Below are 25807 nucleotides of genomic sequence, written 5' to 3'. Positions count from 1 at the left end.
TGGTCTGCTTGACCTGATGCCGTGGCAGTGTTTGAGTGCGGGTTTCAGTCAGCCCTCTAGTGTGGCAGCCTAGCAGAGTAGGAACTGTCGTGTACTCTGCACTCTGGTGAGTGGCGGAAGTGCATTTGCCAAGCATGGCATTTCTCTTCCCTATTGGTATCTAACCTGTATGAGAAGGCTTTGCTTTAAGTGGTGCTTACAGGTGTCTCCCAGTAGGGGGCGCTAGTGCCTTTGCTAGAAGCCACACGTCCTGAAGAGAGCTGAATAACCTTTGAAGGCCAGCCTCTGCTGGTTGTGCTAAGCAAAAGCCAGAGCATCTTGGAATGCGTGCTTTGGCATGTGTGCCTGCGTGTGCTGTAGCCGTTCTTGTTCGGTTACCCAGCCTCTGGTCTACAAGAGGTATACAAGAGCTATTCCAGGACAGCTAAGACTGTTACACAGAGAAACCCTGTCTCAAAAAACAAAATAACAACAACAAAAAAGACTGGTGCTCATGCTCCTGTGTAAATGAGCAGGGGCGGCTCACAGGGTTCCCTGTAACTATATGTTATTATTGAAGGGGTGACTGAAAACAAGAGACGTGCTGGGCGTGGTAGCACACGCCATACTGTTAATCCCAGCACCCAGACTCAAAAGCAGGAGGGTTTCTGTGACGCCAATCTGATCTGCATAATAAGTTCCATGAGACCCTGTCTCAGAAAAACATAGTAAGACCCTCTCTCAAAAAAAGTAAAACCAAAACCCCCAATTTATTGTTTTGTTTTATTTTGAGTTGAGGGTAACCTCAAACTCTTGGGCTTGGGTGATCCTCCTGCCTCGGTCCCCTGACTAGCTGAAACTACAGATTCTAAGAGATTGGTGTGGGCTGGGCAGTAGTGGCGCACACCTTTAATCCCAGCACTTGGGAGACAGAGGCAGCAGATCTCTGTGAGTTCGAGGCCAGCCTGGTCTACAAAGTGAGTTCCAGGACAGCCAGGACTATTCAGAGAAACCATGTCTGGTTTTGTCATGTCTGGACATAGGGAGGGAAGGAGGGAGGGAGGGAGGGAGGGAAGAAGGGAGAGAGAGAGAGAGAGAGAGAGAGAGAGAGAGAGAGAGAGAAAGAGAGAGAGAGAGAGAGAGAGATTGAGAGAGGTTGGTGTGGAATTTTTTCCCTCCTGAGTAGGGGTGACCAGTATCACAGCATTGGAGTTTGAGCAAGGACGAATGTTCCGTCTTTAGCTGCTTTTCCCGTTGCTTCCCCGGGAGTCCTGGCTTTAGAAGAGCTCTGGAACTGCGTCTTTGGTCTCAGGTTTCTTCTTTTCAGCATAGGCTGAAAGTTGAGCCCTGCGTTTTGCTGTCAGTTTTTTGTGTCTGTCACGTGTAGTGTTTGTGCCAGTGGGGCGGTTGTGAGCTTTCCCTGCGGTCCCCGTGCAGCCAGGAAGGAGGTGTGTGTGGTCTTTGCTGCAGATGTCAGAAACCGTAGTGCAGCTGATCGAACTGTGTCTGTGTGTGGGGTCCTGCTTCTGCTCAGAGACTGGACCTTAACTTAGGGCTCCTGAGGAATTCTCTACGTAATTCTTTTTTTTTTTAAATATTTATTCATTTTTTATGCATACAATATCTGCCTGCAGGCCAGAGAGGTCACCAGATCTCATTACAAATGGTTGTGAACCACCATATGGTTGCTGGGAATTGAACTCAAGACCTTTGGAAGAGCAGGCAATGCTCTTAACCACTGAGCCATCTCTCCAGCTCCCTACGTAATTCTTTTTATTTCCAAGGACTAAAATAAGGGTAAGTCAAAAAGTTACATACTTGAAAAGGAGAGATGGTAGAATATTTATTTTTCTTCTGCAGAGGGAACGTCCACCGCCTCCAGCAAAGCCACCACCTGATGAAGAGGAGGAAGAACGCGTAGATAAGAAGTATTTGCCCTTGACAGCCTCTGAGGTAGAGGGTTGGGGTCACCCCATCACTGACCTAGCATTTGTTAGATGGTAGCTGTGTGAGCTCAAAGGAGGCTTTGTTCTCTCCTGCTTCTTTTCTTTAAGATTTTTTTTTTTTTGTATGTGCATGTGTAGATTTATATGCTGGTGCCCGTGGGGGTAGGATGAGGGCATCAGATCCCCGGGAACTGGAGTTACAGGTAGGTATGAGACACCATATCGGTGCAGGGATTTGAGTCTGGGTCCCCTCAAAGAGCAGTGAGTGCTCTTAACTGCTGAGCTGTCTCTCCAGCCCCTGTGCATAGAATCCAGAGCCTTGTGTATGCCAAGCAAGCACTCTGTCCCTCACCCGTTTCCCCAGCCTATTTTCTTTTGTGGAGAGATCATCGTTGTATTTGTGTGTGAGTGTGAGGCTTATACATGAGTGTATAGGTACATGTGCCCTACATGTAACAGGCACACACAGCTATGCCACACTGTCTATGTGGGTGCTGGAGATTCCAACTCAGGTCCTAATGCTTGCAGAGCAAGCACTCTTACCCCCTGGCCTTATCACCAGCCTTGACTCCTTATCTTCTCGTGGTGTCCCTGTGTGGGTATCTGGATCAAGGCTTTTCAGACTAAGAGTTCTGGTGCAGCATTAGCATACCGGCCATATGGGAAGCATAACCGGCTGTTGTCTGGGTGCCCCAGCTGAACAGTTCGACTCTTTGCCTTTACCCTGTGTTTGACACAAGGTTCCAAGTACCCTTGTCCTTGCCATTGTATGAACAGTACCATGTTATGAAGTTTGGTGGCTGGGCCCCAGAGGCCTCCTTTCTGTTTTTACCCTTTCACTACTTCCTGTGAAGACTATATATAAACACGAATCAAGTTAGAGTTGACAGCTGGAAAAGATAGGACTTTGGTCTGGTTACTTTTGCTACATGATATTTTATTTGCAAGTTTATTAAATAATCAAGTTTATAAAATTAAATAAAAAATATATAGGAGGTATACGGGAGGGTGAGAAGGAAAGAGGTGGTTATTTATAACAGTCTACCTTCTTTTTTCAAGACATTTTCTCACTGAGTATCCCTGGATGTCCTGAAACTCATTCTGTAGACCAGACTGGCCTCGAATTCACAGAGATCCACCTGCCTCTGCCTCCTGGGTGCTGGGATTAAATGTCAGTGCCACTATGTTTGACTATAGTCTACGTTTTTAAAAAATGTTTTTATGGCCAGAAGGTGGTGGCACACGACTATAGTCCCAGCACTCGGGAGGCAGATGCAGATGGATCTCTGAGTTTGAGGCCAGCCTGGTCTACAGAGAAAGTTCCAGTACAGGCTCCGTAGCTACAGAGAAACCCTGTCTTGAAAAACAAAATAGAATTTTTTTATTATGTTACAGTGTGTGTGTGTGTGTGTGTGTGTGTGTGTGTGTGTGTGTTTGTGTGTGCGCGTGCGCATGTGTTCAGAGGACAGGGTTTTTTCCTCCCGTTATGTTGTCCAGGGGACTGAGCACAGGTTGTAGAGGCAGCAGCTCTGCCTGCTGGGCCATCTTGCTTGGTGGGATGTCTGTATGTGATGTGAGATTCATCCTTTGAAAGTGTTTCATAATAGCCTGGAATTCTAAATCAGTTGAACCAGTGTAGTTGATGTTTGGAAGACCATGACAGTGACAGCCCTGAACTTTCCTATTTGCTGTTACTATGGATGCATAAATATAGAGGAAACATGGCCTGAGTCATTGTTCTCTTAATGATCCAGACAAGATTTTTTTATTTTTTTTTAATTTATTTATTTATAGGACTTTTTTATTATTTTATGTTTATGGTATTTTTTCTGGCATATGTGTCTGTCTGTCTGTCTGTCTGTGAGTCACAAGTGTGCCTGGGATCCTGAGAGGCTGCAGAAGCATCAGATCCCCTGGAACTGGAGTTTCAGATGCTCATGAGCAGCCCACTGTGAGTGCTGGGACTTACACTCTGATCCTTTGCCAGAGCAGCGAGGACCACAACCCACCCCACTGTCTTTGTTTCCAGCTCGCTCAAAGCTTTGAAGCGAAACTTCACACCGAGACACTGATGTCAAGAAACTTTAGGCCATTTTGCTTTGTTTACAGCACTGGGAGGATTGAACACAGCAGTCTCTGGTGCTAAGGAAGGCTTTATGACCAGCCAGATCTAGGGCTGTGCGTCTGTCAGTCACGTGGTCAAGGATTTGACTTTGGAGAGCTTATCATGATGCCAGGCATGAGACATCACACACATGCACAGGTGTGCGTGCACGCACACACGCTACACACAGATACACACACACACACAAGGTTTTTACTCCTCATGATGAACTGCCAGCTGCCATGGGCTGGCCATGGTATCCTCTGTGTCAAGGCTTCTCAGCCACCCACACCCCTGTGGATTCTCCAAGCCACAGCTGGGTGACAGCTGGCTCCTTGCAACCCTCTGTGCCCAAGCAGTGCTGCTCTCCACAGAGACTCTTGAGCTTTGAGCCATTGCCAGCCCCGGAGGACAAGGGAAAGAAGATTAAGAAGTAATTTAGTTAAAAATGGAATCCTTTCTTTTGAAAATCGGTTATTGCCATAGTCACTGTGACACAGTGCCGCTTCTGTGGGAGCAAGGATGTCTGGAAGAAAAGTTTATTGTTGACTGTGAAGGTTTAATCTCCTAGTTTGGTCAGGGTCAGAACAAGAGGAAATGAACACCCTCGTTTATTGGGCTTTCATTATGTAATTGAAGAAGGGAAGGTGGTCCAAATTGGATGGAGAAAAATGAGGCCAATCTGGATTAGAATCCGAGAAACTGCATTTAATGACTGCAGCTCTGCTGTGAACTTTGCATAACCTTGGACAGGTCCCTGACCCCCTCTGGGTTTACAGGTGAAATGGCTAGACCCAGGACCCTAGTTGTGGTTGGTGAACTTGGCTCACATTTGCCCTCCCTGGGGGACTCATTTGCCACTGAAGTCTTCTGTCCTGCCCTGGATTATAGGCCAGGCTTCAGGGCTGTGGTTACCTTCCAGGGAAGCATGCCTGGGCCTGGTGAGAAGTCTTGCTGAGGCAAACATACTGGGAATTGGATTTCCAGGGCTCTGCCTGAGGGATCATATGGGTGAAAACCTGCAGAGCGTAAATTCCTGCCAGTGACACCTGTGGTGTTAAATTGACACGGTGTGAACTACTTAATGGTCCCTTAATTGTGTTCCTATAAAAACAGGGCTCCCAGAGTAAAGGCGTCTTTAGCATCCAGGTGACTTGCATGGTGTGGTACCTGCTGTGCTCAGCAGTTTTAGAGTGAGCCCATTGTTCTGCCGTGAGTGGCTAATAAATAGACATCTCCTTCTGTCTGAGACTGGGGGTGCAGTTCTCTCTTCAGGACGACTTGTGAGCTGTCCCCACAAAGGAGGACTCTGGTGGACACTAACCTGGTGCTTCTCCAGTGTACAGTGGGAGGTGTCTGTTTGAGGTGGGAGCTTCCCTTGTGGGGTCTGCTGATCTATTCGGTATGTGTGGAAATCTAGCTACCCCTACTTCCCTCCCAGGCTGTACTCATCTCTTCCAACAGCTCTGGAAGCGTTGTGCTCTGGCTTGATTGCTGTAGCTGATCTGTGATCATTCTTGACTTGCCTTTAAAACACATGGGCACCAGGGCAGATGAGCAGAGGCTCTCCACAGCCCCTCCCTGTGTCTCCAGCACTGTGGTTTTACCAACTTTGCTCTAATGCCAGGACTAGCTGAGGATCCCCTGATGCTCACCTACCCCGAGCCCTGCAGCTGGTGCATTTCCCGTGTGGGAGGCACTTAACCTGCTTGAATCAAGACCTCAGTAGACAGAGCTGCTGTTCACCCACAGAAACTCGCATTGCTAGTTGTCTACTCTCAAGACGGTTGGAGGCATCTGAAGTCACCCAATAGAAAGCTGGCTTTAGGGAGTCTGTGAAGAAGATAGTCACAAGCTGGCTGTGGTGGCTCATGCCTCTAATCCTGGGCCTTGGGAGGCGGAGGCAGAGGATCAGCCTGGTGTGCACAGCAAGTCCTAGGCTACCAGGGCTGCAGCAGCAGAGGAGGAAAGAAGGAGAGGCCATTTAAGTGGCAAGGGTGTTTTGTTTTCTTTGGAGGTGGAGGAAATGTGCAGTCAGGAAGCCTGGAGAAAGGGCAGTTGCGGTGCATCCTAGGTAACAACTGCTAGGAAAGTATTCTCACAGAAACACTGGGGGGGGGGGGAGAGGCTTGGAGTTTATCATTTTTTTTTTTTTAAGGATAAAATGTGGCCAAAGGAAAAAAAAAGTTTAGTCATACTGTGGAGATTTCCCATACAGGAATTGTTCTTGGCTTTTCTCTTGCCAAGTCAAAGTACATTATCAAGAAAAGGATTTGACTCACAGGTGGGCTACCAAAAAGTGGCTCCATCTGTTCGTTAGCTTCTGGTTCAGGGGCTTCAGCTGCGTCCCAGTGGGGCCAAGGAAAGAGCAGGGGGTGCCGGGTGATGACAGCCTTTTGCTGTGGTGCCACATAAGCTAGGACTCCACTCAGGAGAGGAGTCCTGAGGACCACCCACCCACCAGGGCCCATCCCCGCCACACTGCACGTCAAGCTTCTGGTGTGGTAACCTTTGGGGAATGCACCAGAGCGCACAGTAGGCTCAGAAAATCTCCTGGGAGTCCACAGGGTCCTGACTCTCCTTCCCTTCCCTGCTTCGGCCTGCCCTGCAAGGTTGTGGGAATTGGAGCTTTGTTGTGTACCACCCATCTCTGCCAACGGATCCTGGGTGTTTCTGTCTCCTAGGCCCTGACTGTGAGACCCAGGACTCAGAGCGGCGTCTCCCGGGAAGAGGACGAGCACCCTTATGAGCTGTTGCTCACAGCAGAGACCAAGAAGCTGGGGGCCACAGACGGAAAGACTAAAGGTATTCCCTGCTTCCCTCCATGGCACAGGGATGGATGGCGGGAGGGCGGGTACTGCAGGTGTGAGTCATGCAGCTAAGGTTCTTAAGTCTGGGGCCCCATGGTTGTTTTCATCAATACCTAGACTCTATGCTCTTGGGTGGATGGGGACACAACACTCCCACAGGTGCAGCCAGGGCAGGCGAGGGCACCCAGGTGGCAGCTGTGGGAGGGAGACAGCAAGCACTACTGTGGAGACTGATTGGAGCCTGTGGTGCTAGCCTAGCAAGCTAGGTTGTTCAGGCCCATGCCAATGGCAGGGTGGACTCTGTGATTCCTGACCTTGGGACAGTATGCTCCTTGTTAGGGTCATGATGGGCTGTCACCTGTAACTACAGTGCTTTGTCACTGTGCCCACCTATATTGCTTCAGCAAAATCCATTCTGGAATTAAGTTCCAGCCCTGCAGAGGGAGGATGCATGAACACCAAGCCAACTGAAGGGCAGTGTCTGGAGGGAACTTGCCTGTCCCTGCTCCCCACACTTACAGCTATGAGGTCCTCCACCATGTATGCCTAGTGCCTCCTGTTGACTCTGTCAGTTCACAGCCCTTCTGTTTCACCTTGACCAGATACCCCAGCACACTGCCTCCCATCCTGCTTAGAGGTCTCCCCTGGATGTAGGAACTTCGGTCATAGTCATAGTAGTTGTGTGTGTTGTGTAGTTTCCATTGGGAACTTTCCTAAAAGGTTCTGATTTGGGTGCAATGAAATGCATCTGTGTTTGTGCACAGTCTGTGAGTAACTGCAGCCAGAAACAAAATAGGGGACAGTCTAAGCACAGTGAAGGGTTTTCCTCTGTCCCTCTGCATCTGCTTGCTCCCTGCCTTGGGGACAGGGCATCTGATATCTGTCCCAATAATTTGCCTTTTCTAGAACATTATGTGAATGGAGTCTGTTAATGGAGGCTGCTTGTTGGTTCCCGGCTGCTCAGCCCCAAAATAATCACACAGAAACTGTATTAACTAAATCACTGCTTGACCTATTAGCTTTAGCTTCTTATTGGCTAACTCTTACATCTTAATTTAACCCATCTCCATTAATCTGCATCACCACAAGGTCGTGGCCTACCAGCAAAATTTCAGCGTGTCTGTCTCTGGCAGAGCTACATGGTTTCTCCTCACTCCGCCTCCTTTCTCCCAGCATTCAGTTTAGTTTTCCCCACCTGTCTACCCTATCAGGCCAAGCTAGTTTCTTTATTAACTAATGGTATTCACAGCACACAGGGGGGGAGTCCCACGTCAGGAGTCAGCGTGCACCTCTGTCCTGCACAGTGCATCCATCTTGCATTTTTCATCATTTCTTCCCTCTCATTGCTGAGCTGTGTTCCTTTATAGAGGTGTGCCACAGTTTATCCTTTCCCCACCCAGGACCAGTTAGTCATTTTCAGTATTTGAGTTTCAGGTAAAACTCCTATATGTTACCATTTTTCATGTAGGCGTAGGTTCTCATTAGCAGCCACTCAGCTATGTGCCAATGACACACCATTCTGGATCCCCTGCTGTGGTGTACTGTCGGCCCAGGCCGCAGCACCATCAGGTCTGTTAAGCTTCAGCCATCCTCGGAGAAGTGGGACCCCCACCTGCCCCAGCAGAGCTTCTGTGTGCCCCATCCTCAGTGTCCGCGGACACCTGCTGTGAGATCTCTATGTATTTTTGGCATAAATTCTTTTTTGTCTTTTGAGACAAGGTGTCGCTCAGACTGGCCTCAAACTCATGGCAGTTCTCCTGCCTCAGCCTCCCAGTGCTGTCGTTATGTATGTCTATCGCCATGCCTGACTGAATTGGAATTTATTTTTTTATTTATTTGTTTTGAACATTTTTGTTTTCTAAGATTTTGAGATAAGGTCTTATTATTATAGCCCAAGTTGACCTTGAACTCTCAGTGATTCCCCTGCCTCAACCTCCCAGGTGCTAGCTAGGCTCACAGGCCTGCACCACCACACTCTGCTGACTTCTTTATCGAATGTGCTTTCTTCTCAGTGTATAACCGCACTTACCGTGGCCTTTAGGAGCTTCATTTTAGAGAAGTTCTTTTTTTGATGGATAAAGTCGTGCCTTGGGGAGGGGTATGCCTGATCTTGCGTGTGTATGCATGTGTGGGTCTGTGCAGAGACCGGAGGTTGGTGTCAAGTATCTTCCTCTGTGGTTTCCTCTATTTATTTACCTTTGAGACGGTGTCTCGCTGTGTAGTTCTGGCTGACTGAAGCTTCTTCATACATCAGACTGGCCTTGAACGCAGAGATCCACTGCCTCTGTCTCACTAGTGCTGGGATTAAACGCTGGTGTCACCACACCCTATCTACCTTGTATTTTGGGACAAGGTCTCCTGATGAAGGGGCTGCTGATGGGGCTGGACTGACTGACTGACACTGAACTGTTGGGGCCCCCAGCTGTGCTCTCCCCCCCTCAGCTGGTGCTGCAGCCGCATATACCGCACTTTGGCATTTTCTAGAAGGGTGCTTAAGATTCTGACTTGGCTCTCCTGCTACACAGGAGACACATTCTTAACCGGCCCATCCTCCTAGCTCCAGGGGCATTCTTTTCTGTATTTTCAGAGCTGAAATTCTAGCTCTGAGTTCTCTGCTTAAGGATGTTACCCATTTCGAGATAACTTTCATGTGTGCACGTCCAGCTGTGTCAGCACTATGTTGAAGCATCCTTTTCTTTATTAAATCGCCTTGGTAATACTGCTATTATTCCGGAAGTATCTTGAGTATTTCGGTTCTTTCATCTTACCGAGATGCTGATTTCTATACGTGATCATACTGGGTCTGCGTGTGGGTTCATGCTGCGTCCCCCACATTGGTAAGTTCTGGTGCCTTGGCCGTGAGAGTTTGCCCGTCCTGTGAGTGCGTTCTTAGTTTAATCTTGAGTCTTAAATGACGTGAGCCACGCGTGAGTTCACTCCTGTAACCCCACAGCTCTGGAGACCTAGGAAAGGGCTGTGGGCTCCAGAGTTCAAGGCTGGGTGAGGCTGTATTGCGAGTCCCTATCTGAAAAGATCATGGAAATTAACTTTGGAAAACAGGCCTGTCCTCTGATGTTGCTCTTGAAGAAGGTGCTCCATGAAGGAGGAGGGTGATTCCTTGAGAGGCTTGGCATGGGATGACTGCACACAGCTTGCTCAGCCTTTCGAGTGCAGGGGAAGGACCACAGCTTTCTGAGCAAACCTGTCCCCTGGCTGCCTGGGGATTTCCTGTCCCAAGGTCAGGAGTTCTTCCAGTTCCTGGCAGTCTCATGTCTGCCTTCTGCTCCTTGCTGCTCTGCCCTGTTTGCTGTTGAGAGTGAGTGCTGTGGGCAGCTTGTTTAACTGAACCATGGTGTGTAGGGCACCCTGCCCGTGGGCTTGCCTTTTAGCCTGACTCCCTGGAGCTTTAGACAAGGGCTGAGACACCAACTATGAAACAACTTGCTGGTCTCCCAGGCACCCGGCACGTCCTGTCGGCACACAGGTTCCACTGACCCAGGGGGAGGCAGTCAGCAGCCCGTGGTGCTTTAGCTCAAATGACTCCTTTTTCCTTTTCCATTAATGTCATTGTCGTATGCAGCTCTTAGGAATTAATTGATCTGTTTTCCAGAGCTTATGTTTATGTTAATGAGACAGAGCTTGGCTTACCTTAGTCTGTAGTGTGGGGTTGAATGGGAGATACTTTTGAATTGCCTTGTTAATTATACTGGTGTATACTCACCAAAAAGAAAAAGAAATTACACATTACAAGAATAAATAGAGACAGGATGCTAAGGCTCTGTGCCTCTCTGTTCTGGAGTTGCTGGAGGCTCCCGAGCTGTGGAAACCTGGCCCACTCAGGCCATTGCTGTCTTCACACAGCAATGTGTGAAGAAATTCCAGGCCGACTGGAATTTAACCCAGAATGGAGTCACATGTGACAAATGACCATGAGAATTTGCTTTTTGCACTTGTTTGTAGATCATGGATCCAGTTTTGTCTTGGTTCTTAAATGTCAGCCTATTTAAGCTATTTCTTAATCACTGCTAAATAGCCCCTCTCAGTTCTCATTTCCAGTTGGTGGATGTATGTGTCTCCAAGGTTTCTCTGTTGTGAATTGTGTTGCCGCAGGCATGCGGTGTACACATTTGTGTTTCCCTACTAGCAGGAGGAAGAGTAAGGAGAGCACCCCGCCCCCCAGCGTGCTGTCCCCACTGTCATTGTCGCGTCAGCACTACCAGAAGGTTGGGCTGCAGAGCTGGACCAAGGCTTGCTTCCTGGCGCCACATCAGACTGCTCACAGCCACCTTGTCACGCTGCAGGGATCCAGTGTCCTCTTCTGATCTTTTTGGGCACCTGCACACATGGGTGTGCACTCACACAGATACGTACATATGAATTATAAAACAATTCTTCAAGAAAAAAGTAAAATTAGCAGTAGGACTTGGGTCACTCCACACATGCCTTGCAAGCATAAGGCCAAACATGGACATAAACATGAATTTTTTTCTTCATTCTTTGTTCTTTGTTTTTGTTTTGTTTTTTGAGACAGGGCTGTGTAGCCATGGCTGTCCTGGAACTCACTCTGTAGACCAGGCTGAACTCGAACTCACAGAGATCTTCCTATTTCTGCCTCCCGAGTGCTGGGACTTGGGCACCACCAGTGCCCAGCTGATAATGTGAATCTCTACTCCCAGTGTCAGGGAGGTAGAAACAGGAGGGCCCTCCAGCTGGCCTGGGTGAGCCCCCAGGTGCAGTGAGAGACCCAACCTCCCCAGTCAGTAATAGCACTGATGATCTATTCATGCACACACACGTACGTCAGTGTGAAAAGGCACACAAACACATATGCTTGAGGAAACAAAGCTGGCAAATGCATTAACCTCTGAAGATATATAGTCTTACCTACTTAGTTTCTGAGATGCCTATGTTTTTGTTTTTCAGTTTTCTTTTTTTACATTAAAATTAATGGTGTCTGGGTGAGGTGGTACGAACTGTGGTTCCATCATTTGGAAGTCAGAGGCCAGGGGGTCTTTTAAGTCTGGGAATTCCAGAACATCCCGGATGTGACATAGTGAGCACCCCCCAGCTCAAAAAGGAAGGAAAAAAAAAAACAGTGGCAGTAGAATTGGTTCATGTGTCAGGTGGTGGCGCACACTTTTAATCCCAGCACTTGAGGCAGAGGCAGGTGGATCTCTGTGAGTTCGAAGCCGGCCTGGTCTACAGAGCAAGTTCCAGGACAGCCAGGGCTGCACAGAGAAACCCTGTCTCAAAAGACGAGAGAACAAAAGAAAGGGAAAATGAAAGAAATGCTTCTTAAGAGTACATGTTGTCTGAGTGGAAGCTTCACCCCAGCCCCTGGCATACATATATTCAAAGAGTCTGGAATGTTCAGATGGAAGCTCCACCCCAAGACCCCTCCCCTGGAGCTGCCTTAGTCCAGACTCCACCCTTGGGAAATCCCCCCAAACGATGACCCCTCCCCAGAGATGCTTAAGACCACTCTACACGTGATTTTCTGGTCTTCCTTTCCCGTCTCCTCTGTTTCCTCTCTGGGTGGCTGGAAAGCTATCCAGGAGTATTTGTATCCATTAAACCTGGGCTTTTTCTAATTTGGTTTGATTGGGTCTTGTGGATTGCTGTGTCGGCGGAGAGGTTTTTTTGGGGTGCAGAAACTTTTCCTCATGATGTGGTGTGGTGGCCCTGAGAGGGGTGGCATTTGAAGTTCACGAAAGCTGGGAGGGCAGCAGGAAGAGTGGGGATAAGGCATGGGCATACGCTGCCTCTTGGCGTAGCCGCCGGCCTATGCAGCTCTCACACTTCATCTGAAGGAGGAAAAGGCAGGAGCAGGAGAGTAAAATGATGGACTAATCATAAACAGCATGTGTGGGAATGATGTCAGGAACTTGCAGCCAGCCTGACATTCAGCGACTGTAAAAAGCTGTAAGGTCTTTTTTAATAAGCAGTGTGCCATCACCCCTGGGGGAGCATTCAGAATAGTTGGGAGAGTTTGAAGATTCAGAGCCAAACTCCAGTGGGGACACAGACTAATGGCTCAGTCACCCGGCACTGTGTGTGAGGCAATTTGAACTGCAGAGGATCCCTACTCACTTAAAATTGGCCCTCAGTCGTGGAGGGCGGGGATGCTGAGCCTGCTGTGGCACAGGAGAATTTCCACCAGATATGTTATTCACGCCCAGGGACCTGGAAAAACCCAGCCATGGGAGAAAATGTTAGCAGATCCTTGAGGCAGAAAAGGCATGTCCTCCTAAAGCATCAGGCCCACGTGGCATTTGTGATCATTTTTGACAAGTGGGGATGTCCCTCTGTGGTTTGTTTGAGCACTCTGTGCCCCCCTGTTAGTGTTTGACTCTGTGCTGGACATTCCAGGCTGTGAGCACTCAGAGTTGCAGCAACAGCTTTCCGTAGCTGTCTCTGTGGGTTTGATAGCACATAGGAAAGTAGCCAGGAGATCCAGCAATGGTCTGTGAAGTGGAGGTTTAGCATGGGCAGCAGTGGCTGATCTGCAGGCGGTGTACATGTGTGGTGCTGTTCGAGTTCTAAGGGTTCCCAGGTGCAGGTCTCCCTCTGCTTCCATACATGAGCCTTGGTGACTCCCAGCAGCCTGGCCTCTCCCAGCCTGGCATCACTGCTATTGATTAAGTCAGAATTCAGAAAGAAAACAGTGCCAGTGTTCAGTCCCTATCTTTACCTGAAAGTCCAAGCTTTTCATGGTGGAAGTGTGCATGCCTGAGTTTGTCAACAGCGTGGCAGTCGAGTCTCCCCAGCCCCTGACTTAGCCTCCTGACCCAGCCAGACTGGGACCAGCTCCTTTGCACTCTTGCTGCTTTGGGGTTAGAGTAGTTTTTTTCCCTCTGGTCGAATAAGCCTTGTGATTTTCTTGTATTTTCTTCCACAGAGTGTTTTGACAGTTATATATATACACATGGACATGTGTGTTAAATACAGAAAATAGTGGAAAGGGGACAGAGTTAAATTCATATGAAAGTGGTACAAAGAAAAAGCGAGACAAATTATGTCCACGTAAGAGATCAGAGATAGCTTTATGAAGAGAAGGTCTGAGCCAGGCCCAGAAATAGAGACTTCAACTGAATAGGCAAGACTGGGGAGGGAGCTGATCAGAGGTTCCAGGCAGGGGCGTGGCTCAGGGCAGGAGGGGGTGGGGGAGGAGGTGGAGAATTGCCTGGGGCACAGCCAGCACTCCAGTTTGGCTGGAACAAAGAGAACTTGTCATAGAGTGTTGGATCTCAAATGTCAGTCTTTCTTCCAGAGACAGAGCAGTACTGTTGAAACTCTAGGAGTGGGGTGACAGCACAGGAGCTGCACTTTAAAGGGACAGAGCTCGGGAGTCTTGGCTCGGGAAAGGCTGGTGCAGGGATAGCTTGCAGCCAGCAACTGTCATGAATCTCTGAGGGTAACTAGAATCTATCCTAGAGGGACAGAAGGAAGTTATGGGGAGGGAGAAGGGTGGGGTAATTTTCAGGGGTAGGATGACAGGAGGGTGCCGCCAAGTGTGGGTGAACAAGGGCTGGGTGCTGAGGGAGGTTCTGAGGTTTCTAGCCTGGCTGAGAAAGTGTTATATAACCAGTTTGGATGGGGATTGGGAAGGCCGTGATTGAGGGAGGACACTACATCTAGAACATCTGTGTGGGTATGCCCGCAGCACCCAGAGACGTGCTTCTCAAGAGTAGGAGAGAGGCTGAGGTTAGAAGGGCTGAACCAGAGAGGAACGAATGGGAAGCACCAGCAAACTGAATGATCTCTATAGATGTGAGCACAGGGCTGGGGGAAGTCTGTTTCCACAGACCTGGGACCTGTTGCTTCCTTTTTGACTGTTCACTTTCAAGTCATTAGCATAGGAAGGAGAAGGCATTTTAAAGATAGTCCCTAAACATTGAGCGTGTGACTCGAATAGCCTTAAAACCTGATCTACAGGTGAGCAGGACAAGAGGTCACAAGTTTCACACCAACAGGGACAGTGAAGTGAAGCTGTCCCAAGCAGCAACCACAGCCTTTATCCCAGGTGGCAGAAACTCTAAGAATTGCAGGTCAAGGAAGCAGAGGAAAAGGAGCACACGGTTACCATTACCACTGTGTGCAGTGACTCCAGAATAGAAGGAGAGGACTAGAAAGTGTCGGGTGATCGGAGGGCTGTTGCTACATCCTAATGGTGCAGGGCTTCTCTGAGACAAAGGGGAAGAAGTGAAATTCCCTGGTGTTGACACGGGACAGGATGGAGCAGTTACAACCTGTCTTGCAGTCTTCTGGGGAAGGTGCTGTGGCTAAAGATGCTGGCTTAAAAGAACAGAAGAGACAGTTGCTCTGATGGTGACATCAGAGTGTTTGGAAAGAAGGAAGAAGGAATTAAGTTGACCCCGTCGGGTGTTGAGGCTTGCATCAGAACACTTGCTTGTTTCCTTTTGGTCAGTGGCCTTTAGGGTCATTTACCTTCTTGAAACTTCAGTTTCTGTGTAAATAAGGGGCACCAGTTCTTCATGGTTGTTGAGAATTCTAGTACCATGAACATAGAGCAGAGATTCCTAGAGGGAAGCCTCGGGAACCAGCTGGGTGAGCAGAGTTTAGCAAGGGAACCTGGGGGCGCCAGTGTGGTGAGCAGGGGGAACCTTGAGGAGTGAGCATGATGAGCCGAGAGACTCCGGGGAGCTGGCAGGGTGAGGTAAATCTATGGAGGAATGGGTTAGTTGTTTCTTGAGACTCGAGCGGCTCAACCTTGCAGCAGCCGCAGAAGAGAAAACAAGTGGCCGTGAATGCGCAGCACTGGTGTCAGAGCTGGGACTTAAACCCTGGTCCACAGAGTCCAGGCCCCTGATTAGAACCACTTCTCCACCCGAGGGGCTGCAGAGACAGGGTGATCATACAGTCACACCAGAGGCTCAGGATGTCCTCATGCGTCCCAGCTGTTCATGTTCTGAGAAAGATCCCAAGAGGGAAGGTCACTGGGGTGGACTGTCACTTGGACCTCTTGACTCCTATCCATCATCTGATCTATTCTTGAGTCGCTGTGGACTGGAATGGGCTCCTTCAGATCCTCGTCTGTAGTAGTGCCTGCGTCATGTGGTCAGAACCTTTCTCCTTGAGAAAGTGTGTGCCGTCCAAGAGCAGTGTAGCCTTGTGCTGGGATTGCTGGACACAGATACCTTCAGCATGTTCTTTCTTGCTTTTTTGGAGACAGAATCTTGCTATGTAGCCTGACTGACATTGAATTTAGATCAGTTCTCCTGCCTCAGAATCCAGAATTGAATTATAGATTTGAGCCCTGGAATGGTTTGAATAAGATGTCCTTCATAGCCTTGGACATTGGAGTACTTGATCCCCAGTGGGTAGCACTATTTGGGAAGCTCAGGAGGTGTGGCCTTGTTGGAGGAAGCATGGCACTGGGGCAGCTTTGGAAGTGTGAAGGTTCACACCATTTCTAGTTCACTCTCTGCGTCATGCTTGCGGTTCAAAATATAAGCCCTGTTTCTTCTATTAGTTGCCTTGGTCATGGTGTTTTCTTCTGGAAATAGAAAAGTCACTTAAGCCTCCATACTTAGGTCAGGTGCAGTTTTGGGGAGACAGACAGTTCACTAGCATATTAAGATCCCAGTTTCAGCCACGCATCGTGGCATGCAGTGTAGTTGCAGCGCTGAGGAGCAGGATAGTGAGTTTGCAGCCAACCTGGGCTATAGAGTTCTAAGCTAGTCAGGGCTACCTAGCTAGCACACATTGTCTCAGCACACACAGAGAGGGAGGTGGGACAGACGGGGGTCAGACAGACTGACACACTAAAGTTCCTGTGCCCTGCTGAGCTAGCTTTTCCAATGCAGAGGCTTCTCTCCTGTTGACAGATTTGCAGGCTGTATTTTCTGTGAGGGCAGAGATTCTTTCCCTCCACAGACCTCCATCCTACATAAGCTCCTCTCCTTTCTTCCTGCCCACAGCCTTCCCTGGCATCTCTCTGGTGTTGGCATCTGCTTCCCTTTCTTCATTGATGGCTGGCATGAATGAGTGGCTGTCTGAAGGCCTTCATTGTCAGCTCCCCCAGCAAGCAGCCAGAACCTTCTCTGGCTTGGGTTTTGAGCCCTACTGATTCGGTGAGCCAAGAAGTCTCCCAGTGCTGGGCTGTGGAGTTCTCCTTCTGTTGCCCCTTCACCACTCACAAATGGTTCCCTAAGAGCCTGGAAGCTGATGTGGAGGAGCAGAGGCATGTGTCCTGCACCCAGGCCCCTTCCTGAATATCAACAAGGGTAACAGACGACAGACCCATCCACCTCTCCAAGGAAAACACTGTTACCCTGAACCTCCATTAGGTGGTCACGTGTTGTCTTCTTTGTAGCCTCATATAGTCAGCAGGCAGCTTTGGCCTGGTGCTCATTCTTATAGTGTGTGTGCGGCTGTAAAGTCATGGCTTCCTCAGGCCCCAGTTAAACTGAATGGAACTCCTCTTCTCTGTTTTCTCTACCTGGAGAACTCATTCAGGTTGTTCTCACCTTTTTCACGGCGCAGGACCTGCCCTGTAAAGAGTATAGGATTAGTGAATGGAGGGTGTGAACTCCAGAGTTGTCAGATGTAAAGAAGGGAGGCACCGCAGTTCATACTTCTGAGTTCCCATGGATTAGTGATCAGAGCCTGTAATGAATGAGTTGGCTGCTCCTCTGCCCTGCAGACCTGCCCAGAGCTGAGCCGTGAGGGCGCCTGGAGGGAGCTGGTTGTTGGGGCCTGTAGAGACTCTCAGAAGAACCAGCACTGTGAGACCCTAGCATGCCCCTCATGTATGTGACACGCTGGTCATCTGCACCCCTTCTCCCCAGCTTCCTTCCCTGTGTTGTATACTGAGCCTCTTCAAGGACCTTGCAGCTGCCAGTGGGAAAGCAAGAAAGTGTGGAGTGGGAGCTGCGCTCTGCAGCAGCAGAGGCACAGGCAGCACTGTATAGCATCCAAGGGACCGGTCCCATCTCCGATTGTGGGGACTGGGATTCTCATCACTGTCATGGCGGCTGAGGGATTTTTAAGCATCAAGTAGCCCAGCCAGAGTCTCAGCAAGATGTCTGACCACACAGCTGGAGAGGAGCAGAGCCAGTTCTTCCTCTGGGTGAACCTCTGCCCAACCACCCTGGGCAGAGTGTGCCGTGCCTGGGGCCACAGATTACTCGTCCGTGAAAACACCGGCACCACACACTGCTCTGTGGCGCTCCAGCCCATGAACAGTTCTTGGGTTGTTTGGACAGATCAGGGAATTCTTTGGTTCCATGCCATGGAAGTGGCATAGGTGCCACTTGTGTGCGTGTAGACGATGTGCTTTGGAATGTGGTTTACTGCCGGGTGTGGTGTTGCCTCAGCTGAGAGTGCAGGTGAAAATCTGCTATAGGACTGAGTTCCCACCGGGTGCCCCAGGGTGGTGCTGACGTGAGACGTGGACTCAGCTGCTGATTTACACCACTTCGTGGCAGAAGTTTCTGAGAGTGTGGCAGTAGTTGGCCTCGGGAACTAGCGGTGTCAGATTTCTAGGGTATAAGGGAGGTCTCCCGGGAGCAGCAGCTGTCTCCTGGTTTGACAAACTAGACTGTTTCCTTTTCTAGTGGATCAGCTAAGGTTAAACTTAAACAAATATGAGCGAGCAGCTGGGAGGCCTTGGCAGGAGTGAGGTGCACACATTCTCAAAAAGAAAAAAGGGGGAAAGTCTGTTCCTGCGGAAGGACGAGGCGTGGATGTGGATCTGAGAGGCCTGGAGGAGAAAGGAAGCAGTTACTTCCCCCTCCGTTTTGTTTTGCACTTTCAGTTAAGGAATTCCAGAAGTTGCAGGTTGTGATCGTGACCTCCCTTTTCCCTTGCAGCTGCTTGCCAGAGGAAGGGCGGGCGGGTGGCTCTAAATAACACTGGCCTTCATGGAAATGTATCCAGTGTCCCAGGAGCCGCTCTCTCTGGCTGGCGCACTCTCGCTCCCGGTCCCTTGTTCTGTCCTTACTCTGTCCTTATGTGTGTCCTTTCTGTCTGTAGTTAGCGCTTCTCCTGGCCTTATATAGCAAGGTCTGGTCCGTAATGTTAACAGAGGTCTAACAGGAGGATGGCTGCCAGGCAGCATTAATCAGACCAGTGTTTGGAATTTCATAAATGCTCTGACTTTGGGTACAAATTGAACATGAACAATATGAAACTGTTTTCCTCCCTCCTCTCTTCTGTTCTCTCCCTCCCCTCAGCCTACCCAGCCTCGCTCTTCCTCTCTGTTGTGAACTCTGCTCTGCCATCACGCGCTGCATCAGAACTCTGTTGATTCTTACCACGTTTAATTTTTTATTTCTCTTTGTCCACTCCAAGACCACAGGCGGAGCAGCGGCAGCCGGAGCCAGGACTCTGTGGAGGGGCAGGACGGGCAGGTCCCGGAGCAGTTCTCGGGCCTCCTCCACGGCTCCTCCCCAGTGTGTGAGGTGGGGCAGGACCCTTTCCAGCTGCTTACTGCCCCCAGCCAGAACCACCCAGGGTCCCCCCAGCAGGACGCCTGCCACGAGGCCAGCATGCAGCTAGAGGAACCGGGCGTGCAAGGCACTGGAAACCCACAGCCCGGCGTCCTGGACCAAAGCAAGAGAGTGGGCTTCCCAGCAGGCTTGAGTGCCTCAGCCGGCCGAGCACACCTCCAGACTCTGACTCACACAGTCGCTCTGCACCCTGCTGGGGCTGAGGAAGAGGAGGACAGGAGCGGGGCCAGAAGCCGAGCCCCTCCCACTAGCAAGCCCAAGGCTGAGCTTAAGCTCAGCCGCAGTTTGTCAAAGTCTGACTCTGACCTCCTGACCTGCTCCCCCACGGAGGACACCACGATGGGGAGTCGCAGCGAGTCTTTGTCCAACTGCAGCCTCGGAAAGAAGAGACTGGAGAAGTCACCTTCGTTTGCCTCTGAGTGGGACGAGGTAAGGCTGCTGTGATGTCACAGAGAATTTGGGCTGGCCCACCTGGCTGTAGCTGGAGTACACTCCAGCTCCCCGTGTACTGGCTTCTGGGACCAGGATCTGTGCCAGGGCTGCCCCGTCCCTGAGCACTGTGCTAAGAGTATCTCTGGTGATAGTTACTACGGCAAGCTCCAAGAAGCCCGGGTCCCAAAGGACATGTCCCCGAATGGTTAAACCTGAGAGTGGAGGCCCGGCAGGGCAGGGCAGGGCTGAGGGAGGGACGGTTCCTAGAAATGACATGTGTTTGGAAACATTTGGAGCCCCTCCGCCCCGTCTCACTCTGAAGTTACTTCAGAAGGGCCCCTGGCACTGGTTGCGTGTCCTTGGAGAGGCTGAGGGAAGAGCAAGCTTAGCAGGGCAGCAGGTGGGGATAGCCGGGAGTGCTGGGAAGAAGCTGTGGAGAGGGGTTCCAGGGACGATGTTCTATTCTGGGTTCCTCCTGGCTATTCTTGCCATGTTCTTGCAACCCAGAAGCCTCTCCCAGCAGATGCACGCAGCCCGTCCCACATTCCCAGCTCGGTTAGGCAGAGCCTTTGGAGGCTCAAGAATCAAAGATTGGTGAGGAGAAAGCATTTCTGGTGTGAGACCTAGGGTTCTTCTTAACCACTGTTACTAAACATTTGGAGGTAGAACCGATTATTTCCCAGAGACTTTTAGAGTGCTCTACTAGGCAAAAGAACATGTGTCTGAATGATTGGCAAATACCCTAGGAATGTTAAAATACCCGCCTTACAGTCTGTTTGCTGGGACGGAGCTGCCTTTGAAGTGGACTCAGCCTGTCTCCCAGGAACAATCTTGGGATGCATTAAACTCTTTAAAAGGAGGGTGCAGTACAGCTGCCATGTGCCTGTGAACAGTCTGTAGCCCTTATGCCCAACCCAGCTTGATGGTGTCGCTACTGCAAAGTTACATAAACCAAAGCCCATCCCATTCCCAGTGTGGGACAGGGCAGGGCAACTCCTTCTGCTCCTTATCTCCAGATAAGACCAGGCTTAGGACTGTTTAGACACCCAGGAATCCCTGTGCAAATGATTTTTCATTGCTTAATCAAAACCTTGGTGGACCTGTTCCAGAAGGTGCCAGGCTTTAGAGGGAAGTCAGTGTGTGAGGTTGCTCCTGGGTGCCCCAGATTACATTGGAGAGTATGTGTGTAAGAAGATGTCCCTCGCTGGGTGGTGCTAGGACTTGGGAGGCAGAAGCAGGTGGATATCTGTGAGTTTGAGGCCAGTCCAGTCTACAGAGCAAGTTCCAGGGCAGGCTCCAAAGTTAGAGAAACACTGTTTCCAAAAAAAAAAAAAAAAAAGGATGTCCCTCAGAACATCTTTAGGGTGATGGCCAGACATGGTGGAGCGGTAAAGTCAGTAGAGTGTGGGAAGGAGCTTCCAGAAGGACCATGGAGAAGTGGAATTAGACTGGAATCAAGGAGCTAATAACTCCTTTGGTTCAAAGCAGACTGAGGCTAGCACATGAAGAGATAGTTTGCTGGAGATAGGAAAAGAGGGCATTGGGTTCCTGGAGTGTGCAGGTGTGTGTGTGGGGCTTGGGACCAGACAAAGAGAGGCCCTGAAGGTGAGGCGAGAGCAGTATGGCGGGATCTGCTAGAAGGTGGCTTGGCTGACTGACTTCGTCTTCATGGCTCCCTGGCCTAGGCGTCCTCATCCTAAGATCCTAATGCTGGGCAAGCACACTGCACTCAGGTGTGGCGCTGCCAGGCAGCCGCATGTATTCTCACCTTGTATTTCCTCCTGGAGAACAAGCCAGATCACTATGGCGGTGAAGTGAAGCTGGCCACTTAGACCTATACAAAGTTTCTCTGCTTTATAATGTGATAAGGTTTTTGTGCTGTTACACCTTTACAGACACACACTCTTTTTTCCAAGATGGGTTCTACTATGTGGCATAGGCTGGCCTCAAATTTAAGATTTGCTTCCTGGCCACGACCCTTGACTGCTTGACTGTTCGGATCACTGATGTGAACCACCACGCTGGGCTCTGGACTTCTGCAGTAAGTCTAAAGCACCAGAAGCACTACTGTGCTTCTCAGGTTTGTTTGATTGATTGTTGGTCCCATTGTGTAACCTAGCCTGGCCTTAAGCTTGCAGTCCTGGGGTTGTAGATATGCACCACTGTGCCAGACTGCACTGCTGTATCTTAAATCTGAGAAAATGTGAAGATAGTTGAGCCACTATGAAAGATTTGAGCCCTGCTCGCAAAATCAGAGGCATGCTGTGGGTAGTCCAGCATCCGCGTGCTATTCTGGGGTCGGACCCACATTGTGTGGTCCTGTGACCAGCCTGTGCAGTGTTGGGGATGGAACCCATATGCTAGGTTCTGTACCCCTGAGCTATACATCCCCAGCCTCTCGGCATTGCTTTTGAGCCATAATTTGCTTGTTTTTGTGGATTCCTCTCTCTGAAAAAATTTCAGAAGTTGTCTGCTGGACTAGTCCTGAACCCAAGCCTCTGGTGGGCTGTCGCATATGAGGGCCTTGGTGCTGACTGTGCCCACCCCACCCTAGGCAGGGCGTTGAGGCTGCATCATCGCATCCTGTGCGTGCTTAGCTTTTCCTCGGTGAACTTTGGGTCCGCAGTCTTGGGTAAGCAGCTCTGAAGAAGACAGGGCACAGCGCCTCCTCACTGAGGCCTGTGAGGGAGAGGAAAAGGTCCAGGGCAGCTGTGGCATAGCACTGAGGAGTTGCAGTGACTCTGGCTGGCGCTTCTAGAAGACAGTGCGATGTGAAGACATTTTGAACCGCTGTGAATTTGACTCGAAAGCCATTACCACCATCCACTTCACATCCCGTGGATGTTTTCTGCATTCTCAGGGTTATTCTTTATTGTGGAACAGCCCCAAGTAGGGACACATAGAAGTACCTCACACACTTCCTGGTGTGCCCAAGGAGGTAGCTATATGGCAGAATCTAGTATTATCACTTACTGGAGCTTTGGAGAAACAGAACTGAATCTAGACTGTCTTCTGTACCGTCCATACTACTACATGTACAACGGTCCTGTAGCGCCTGTACTTTGTGTACTACGATACTATGCCTGTAGTACCGCCTGTACTACAGGACGGTGGTTCGCGAGTCGGGCAAGGGACTAGAGATTGAAACACACACACATACACACACATGCACACACACACACACACACACACGACAGAGACACGGGTCATCCTTGAAACAAGAATGCCAACTTTATTGGGTTCCAGGGCAGCTTACATAGTGCCTTCCCTGACCAATGGCCACACCCTAGCTCTCAGGATCCTTCAGCTGCAAGCCACCAGAAACCACCCCCCTGCCATTAGGGTCTCGTGCTCAGAGTAGCTACAAGCATAGGTTGTTCAGAGCAGCTGCAAGCACAGGAAAACAAACTGTTTACTTTGGCAGGCAAAGGGTCATAGAAAATTCAGGGTCTGAGAGTCCACAGTCCTCAACAGTTTTCAACCTTAGGAAAGGCAGCCCTCTTTATAGGTGATCCTCAGGTGGTGGCCAAGTGACTGGCAAGCAGTGGAGTTCAAGCCCTTCATGTGACCCTCTTCCCATGTGGCTCGCCATCACCACCACCACCACCACCACCGAGAGAGGGAGTGTACACTGGCCTGGTAGAGCCAGGCAGACATCCTTAGGTCTTGGAGGGGCTGTGAACTTCCGTCTCTTCCTAGAGAAGATGGGAGAGAACTCAGCCCCCAAATGCATGGGTCCACCGAATGCATCTTATGTACTGTGACCAGCAGAGCTGGTTGACGGATGGCCGAGGTGTTCTGCCTGAGAGCATGCTTAGCCCAGAGGTTTGGGGTCATGCTCTTTACTGCTGGTGATGCAGCCCTTGGTGAACTGCCCTGGGCAAGATGCCTTCTGAGTGCTGGCCTGGTGAAGATCAGCCTGCAACAGAGCATCCCGTAAGGACACTAGCCTTTTTCTTATGTCCTACTAGAGTCTTGCTAATGGAGAAGTAATGGAGTTTGCTTACTAAAGAGCTCTGCCTAAGAGGGCCCTTTGATGCCAGACTCCAGATGTTATCTGAGTTCTCCAGTCAAGTTCGAGCATGACTCCTGCAGCTCACTGGCGGGTAAACTGAGAAGCTGTGTATCAAGGACAGGAAAAAACCACATATACCTCCCACATAGGTAACCTATGTGAATATTTGTTACATAGCCAAATTTGACTTGTATGTTTACCAATTTATAATTTACTTTTCTTACCCAATAACTGCACATTGTAGATACCTTTCCATGACAAGGTAGAATTTAGAGCTGAAGTCAATATTGTCCCCTGCCCTTGTATGTGTGTTGCTAGGAATCTACCCCAGGACCCATGTGTGCTAGTCCAATGCTCTGCCATCGGGTTGTCTCAATGGATCCTAAGGTTCAGTGTTGCTTGTTTAGCTGCACTAGCATTGCTGGGCTTCCAAGATGCTATACCCACTACGCCCTCCTACCTTTCAAGTCCGTTCCCTTCCATCAACATTGTTAACCTGCCTGTATGTTCTACATTGAAGTCCCAGGGAGAGTGGGGCTGGTTGTGTCCCTCTGGTAAAGGGGGCCATTCCTATGAGGGGCCTTTTCCAGGAGCAGGTGTGTCCAGGTTCTAGTCCCTCTACCTTTGAGCATGGGTTCCCCACTCTGACTTGTCACTATCCCTGAAGCTTAATATTGGCGCTCTTTGTACAAATACATGCTGGCTTTTTTGTTGTTGTTTGAGCATCTCATTCACAGTAGTCCTTCTGCTAGACTGTGCCTGTGAGGTCCTAGGATTACAGATGTGTGCCACTATGCCCAGCAATAATGCCATTATCAAGTCTCCTCAGTGGAACGAGACATCTTTCTCAAGTGGGGACCTTATTTGTATCACCTCTAAGCAAGTGTAGATGGCTTGTGCTGAGCACAGCTCTGGCAAACTGATTTTTGTGTGCAGTGCTTGAGTGTTCAGGACGCTGAGAGATGGCGAGTGGGAGGGTCAGAACTCACAGCTTTTCCCACTTCCGGCCGTAGGAAAGGCTCCAGAATTCCATTTGCCAAGGTGGCAGTTTCAGTGGTGTCTGAGTCTCTAGATAAACTCCTAACTGCCTCCTGCCCACAGTCACATGTGCAGCAGCAGAAGCACATAATGGCAGAATTAAATGTCTTCTATACCATAGTATCTGTAAACCAACCCTGCCATGCTAGGCAAGTCCCAAAGATAGTAAAGCCCTTTGCATAAGATGGCGGAGCCACTTACAACCTATTCACACACCACTGCATGCTTCACGCCATCTCTGGGTTACTTAACGGTGCCTAACAAAGTGAAGCGCTGCGGGAGCAGTTGTTTAACTCTGTAATGTAGACAAGGAAAGCAATGGTATATGTAGAACATCGGCATCAGCTTATTGTCCATAACTTTTTACTCTGTAGTTGGTTGGACCTGCAGGTATAGGCCCTCAGAAGTGGACGCTGTCTGTAAGAGCAAAGACAACCGTCTGTGAGGACAGCTAGGTTCCCCGCATGCCTGCTTTTGAATGGGATTGGGGATTATGAAGGAGAAAACCACAGAAGGCTGCTTGTCTACTTAGCATAAATATCTGAGTCAGGGAACACTTGGCTGAAGGCTTAAGTGATAAATTTGTGTTTTATAATCAGCTTCATAAATATTAAACAAGTGGGAGGTGGTGGAGAGCGGGAACGTGCTCCGAATGCCTTTTCCGTAGGCCCGGAGTGATTCCTGCTTCGGGATGTCAGTTCGGACAGAGCTCACCCTGATTCAGTCTGAAAGGATGGCAGGAAGAGCACCCTTCCAGGCCAAGTCCCCAGGCTTCCCTTTTTCCAGTGCTGTCCCTTAGAGCTAGCGTGATGTCATCAAGAGGGGAGATGATTGGTGCAGCTCCACAGAGGCCTTGTTCGCCTTTAACCCCTGAGAAGACAAGAGGTCTGTGCTTCCACCGACGACTCTGAGTGTGTCACAGGTCTGCAGTGTGCATTGTTCCTTGGTGTGTAAACAGGCATGCTTTATAGCGAGCACAGCCCTCCCACTCAAAACAAGAATGTGGCACT

At 49.8% G+C, this 25807-nt stretch overlaps 1 protein-coding gene across 6 annotated transcripts in view; it reads left to right on the top strand.

The window, feature by feature from the left end:
- Positions 1 to 25807, top strand: part of Anks1a (ankyrin repeat and sterile alpha motif domain containing 1A) — a 160948-nt gene that overhangs the window by 74996 nt on the left and 60145 nt on the right. For all 6 annotated transcript variants that reach the window (XM_085679889.2, XM_085679893.2, XM_085679890.2 and 3 more), the window contains 3 exons: positions 1840 to 1932; positions 6714 to 6834; positions 19155 to 19741. In XM_085679889.2, the coding sequence (XP_085536015.1) occupies positions 1840 to 1932; positions 6714 to 6834; positions 19155 to 19741 (801 nt within the window). The remainder of the gene's footprint in view (positions 1 to 1839; positions 1933 to 6713; positions 6835 to 19154; positions 19742 to 25807) is intronic.

Source organism: Myodes glareolus, chromosome 18, assembly GCF_982192425.1.
Source record: "Myodes glareolus chromosome 18, mMyoGla1.1, whole genome shotgun sequence".
NCBI classification, from domain to species: domain Eukaryota; kingdom Metazoa; phylum Chordata; class Mammalia; order Rodentia; family Cricetidae; genus Myodes; species Myodes glareolus.
Note: the sequence above shows the minus strand (reverse complement) of the source record. Positions and strands in the feature narration are given on the sequence as shown.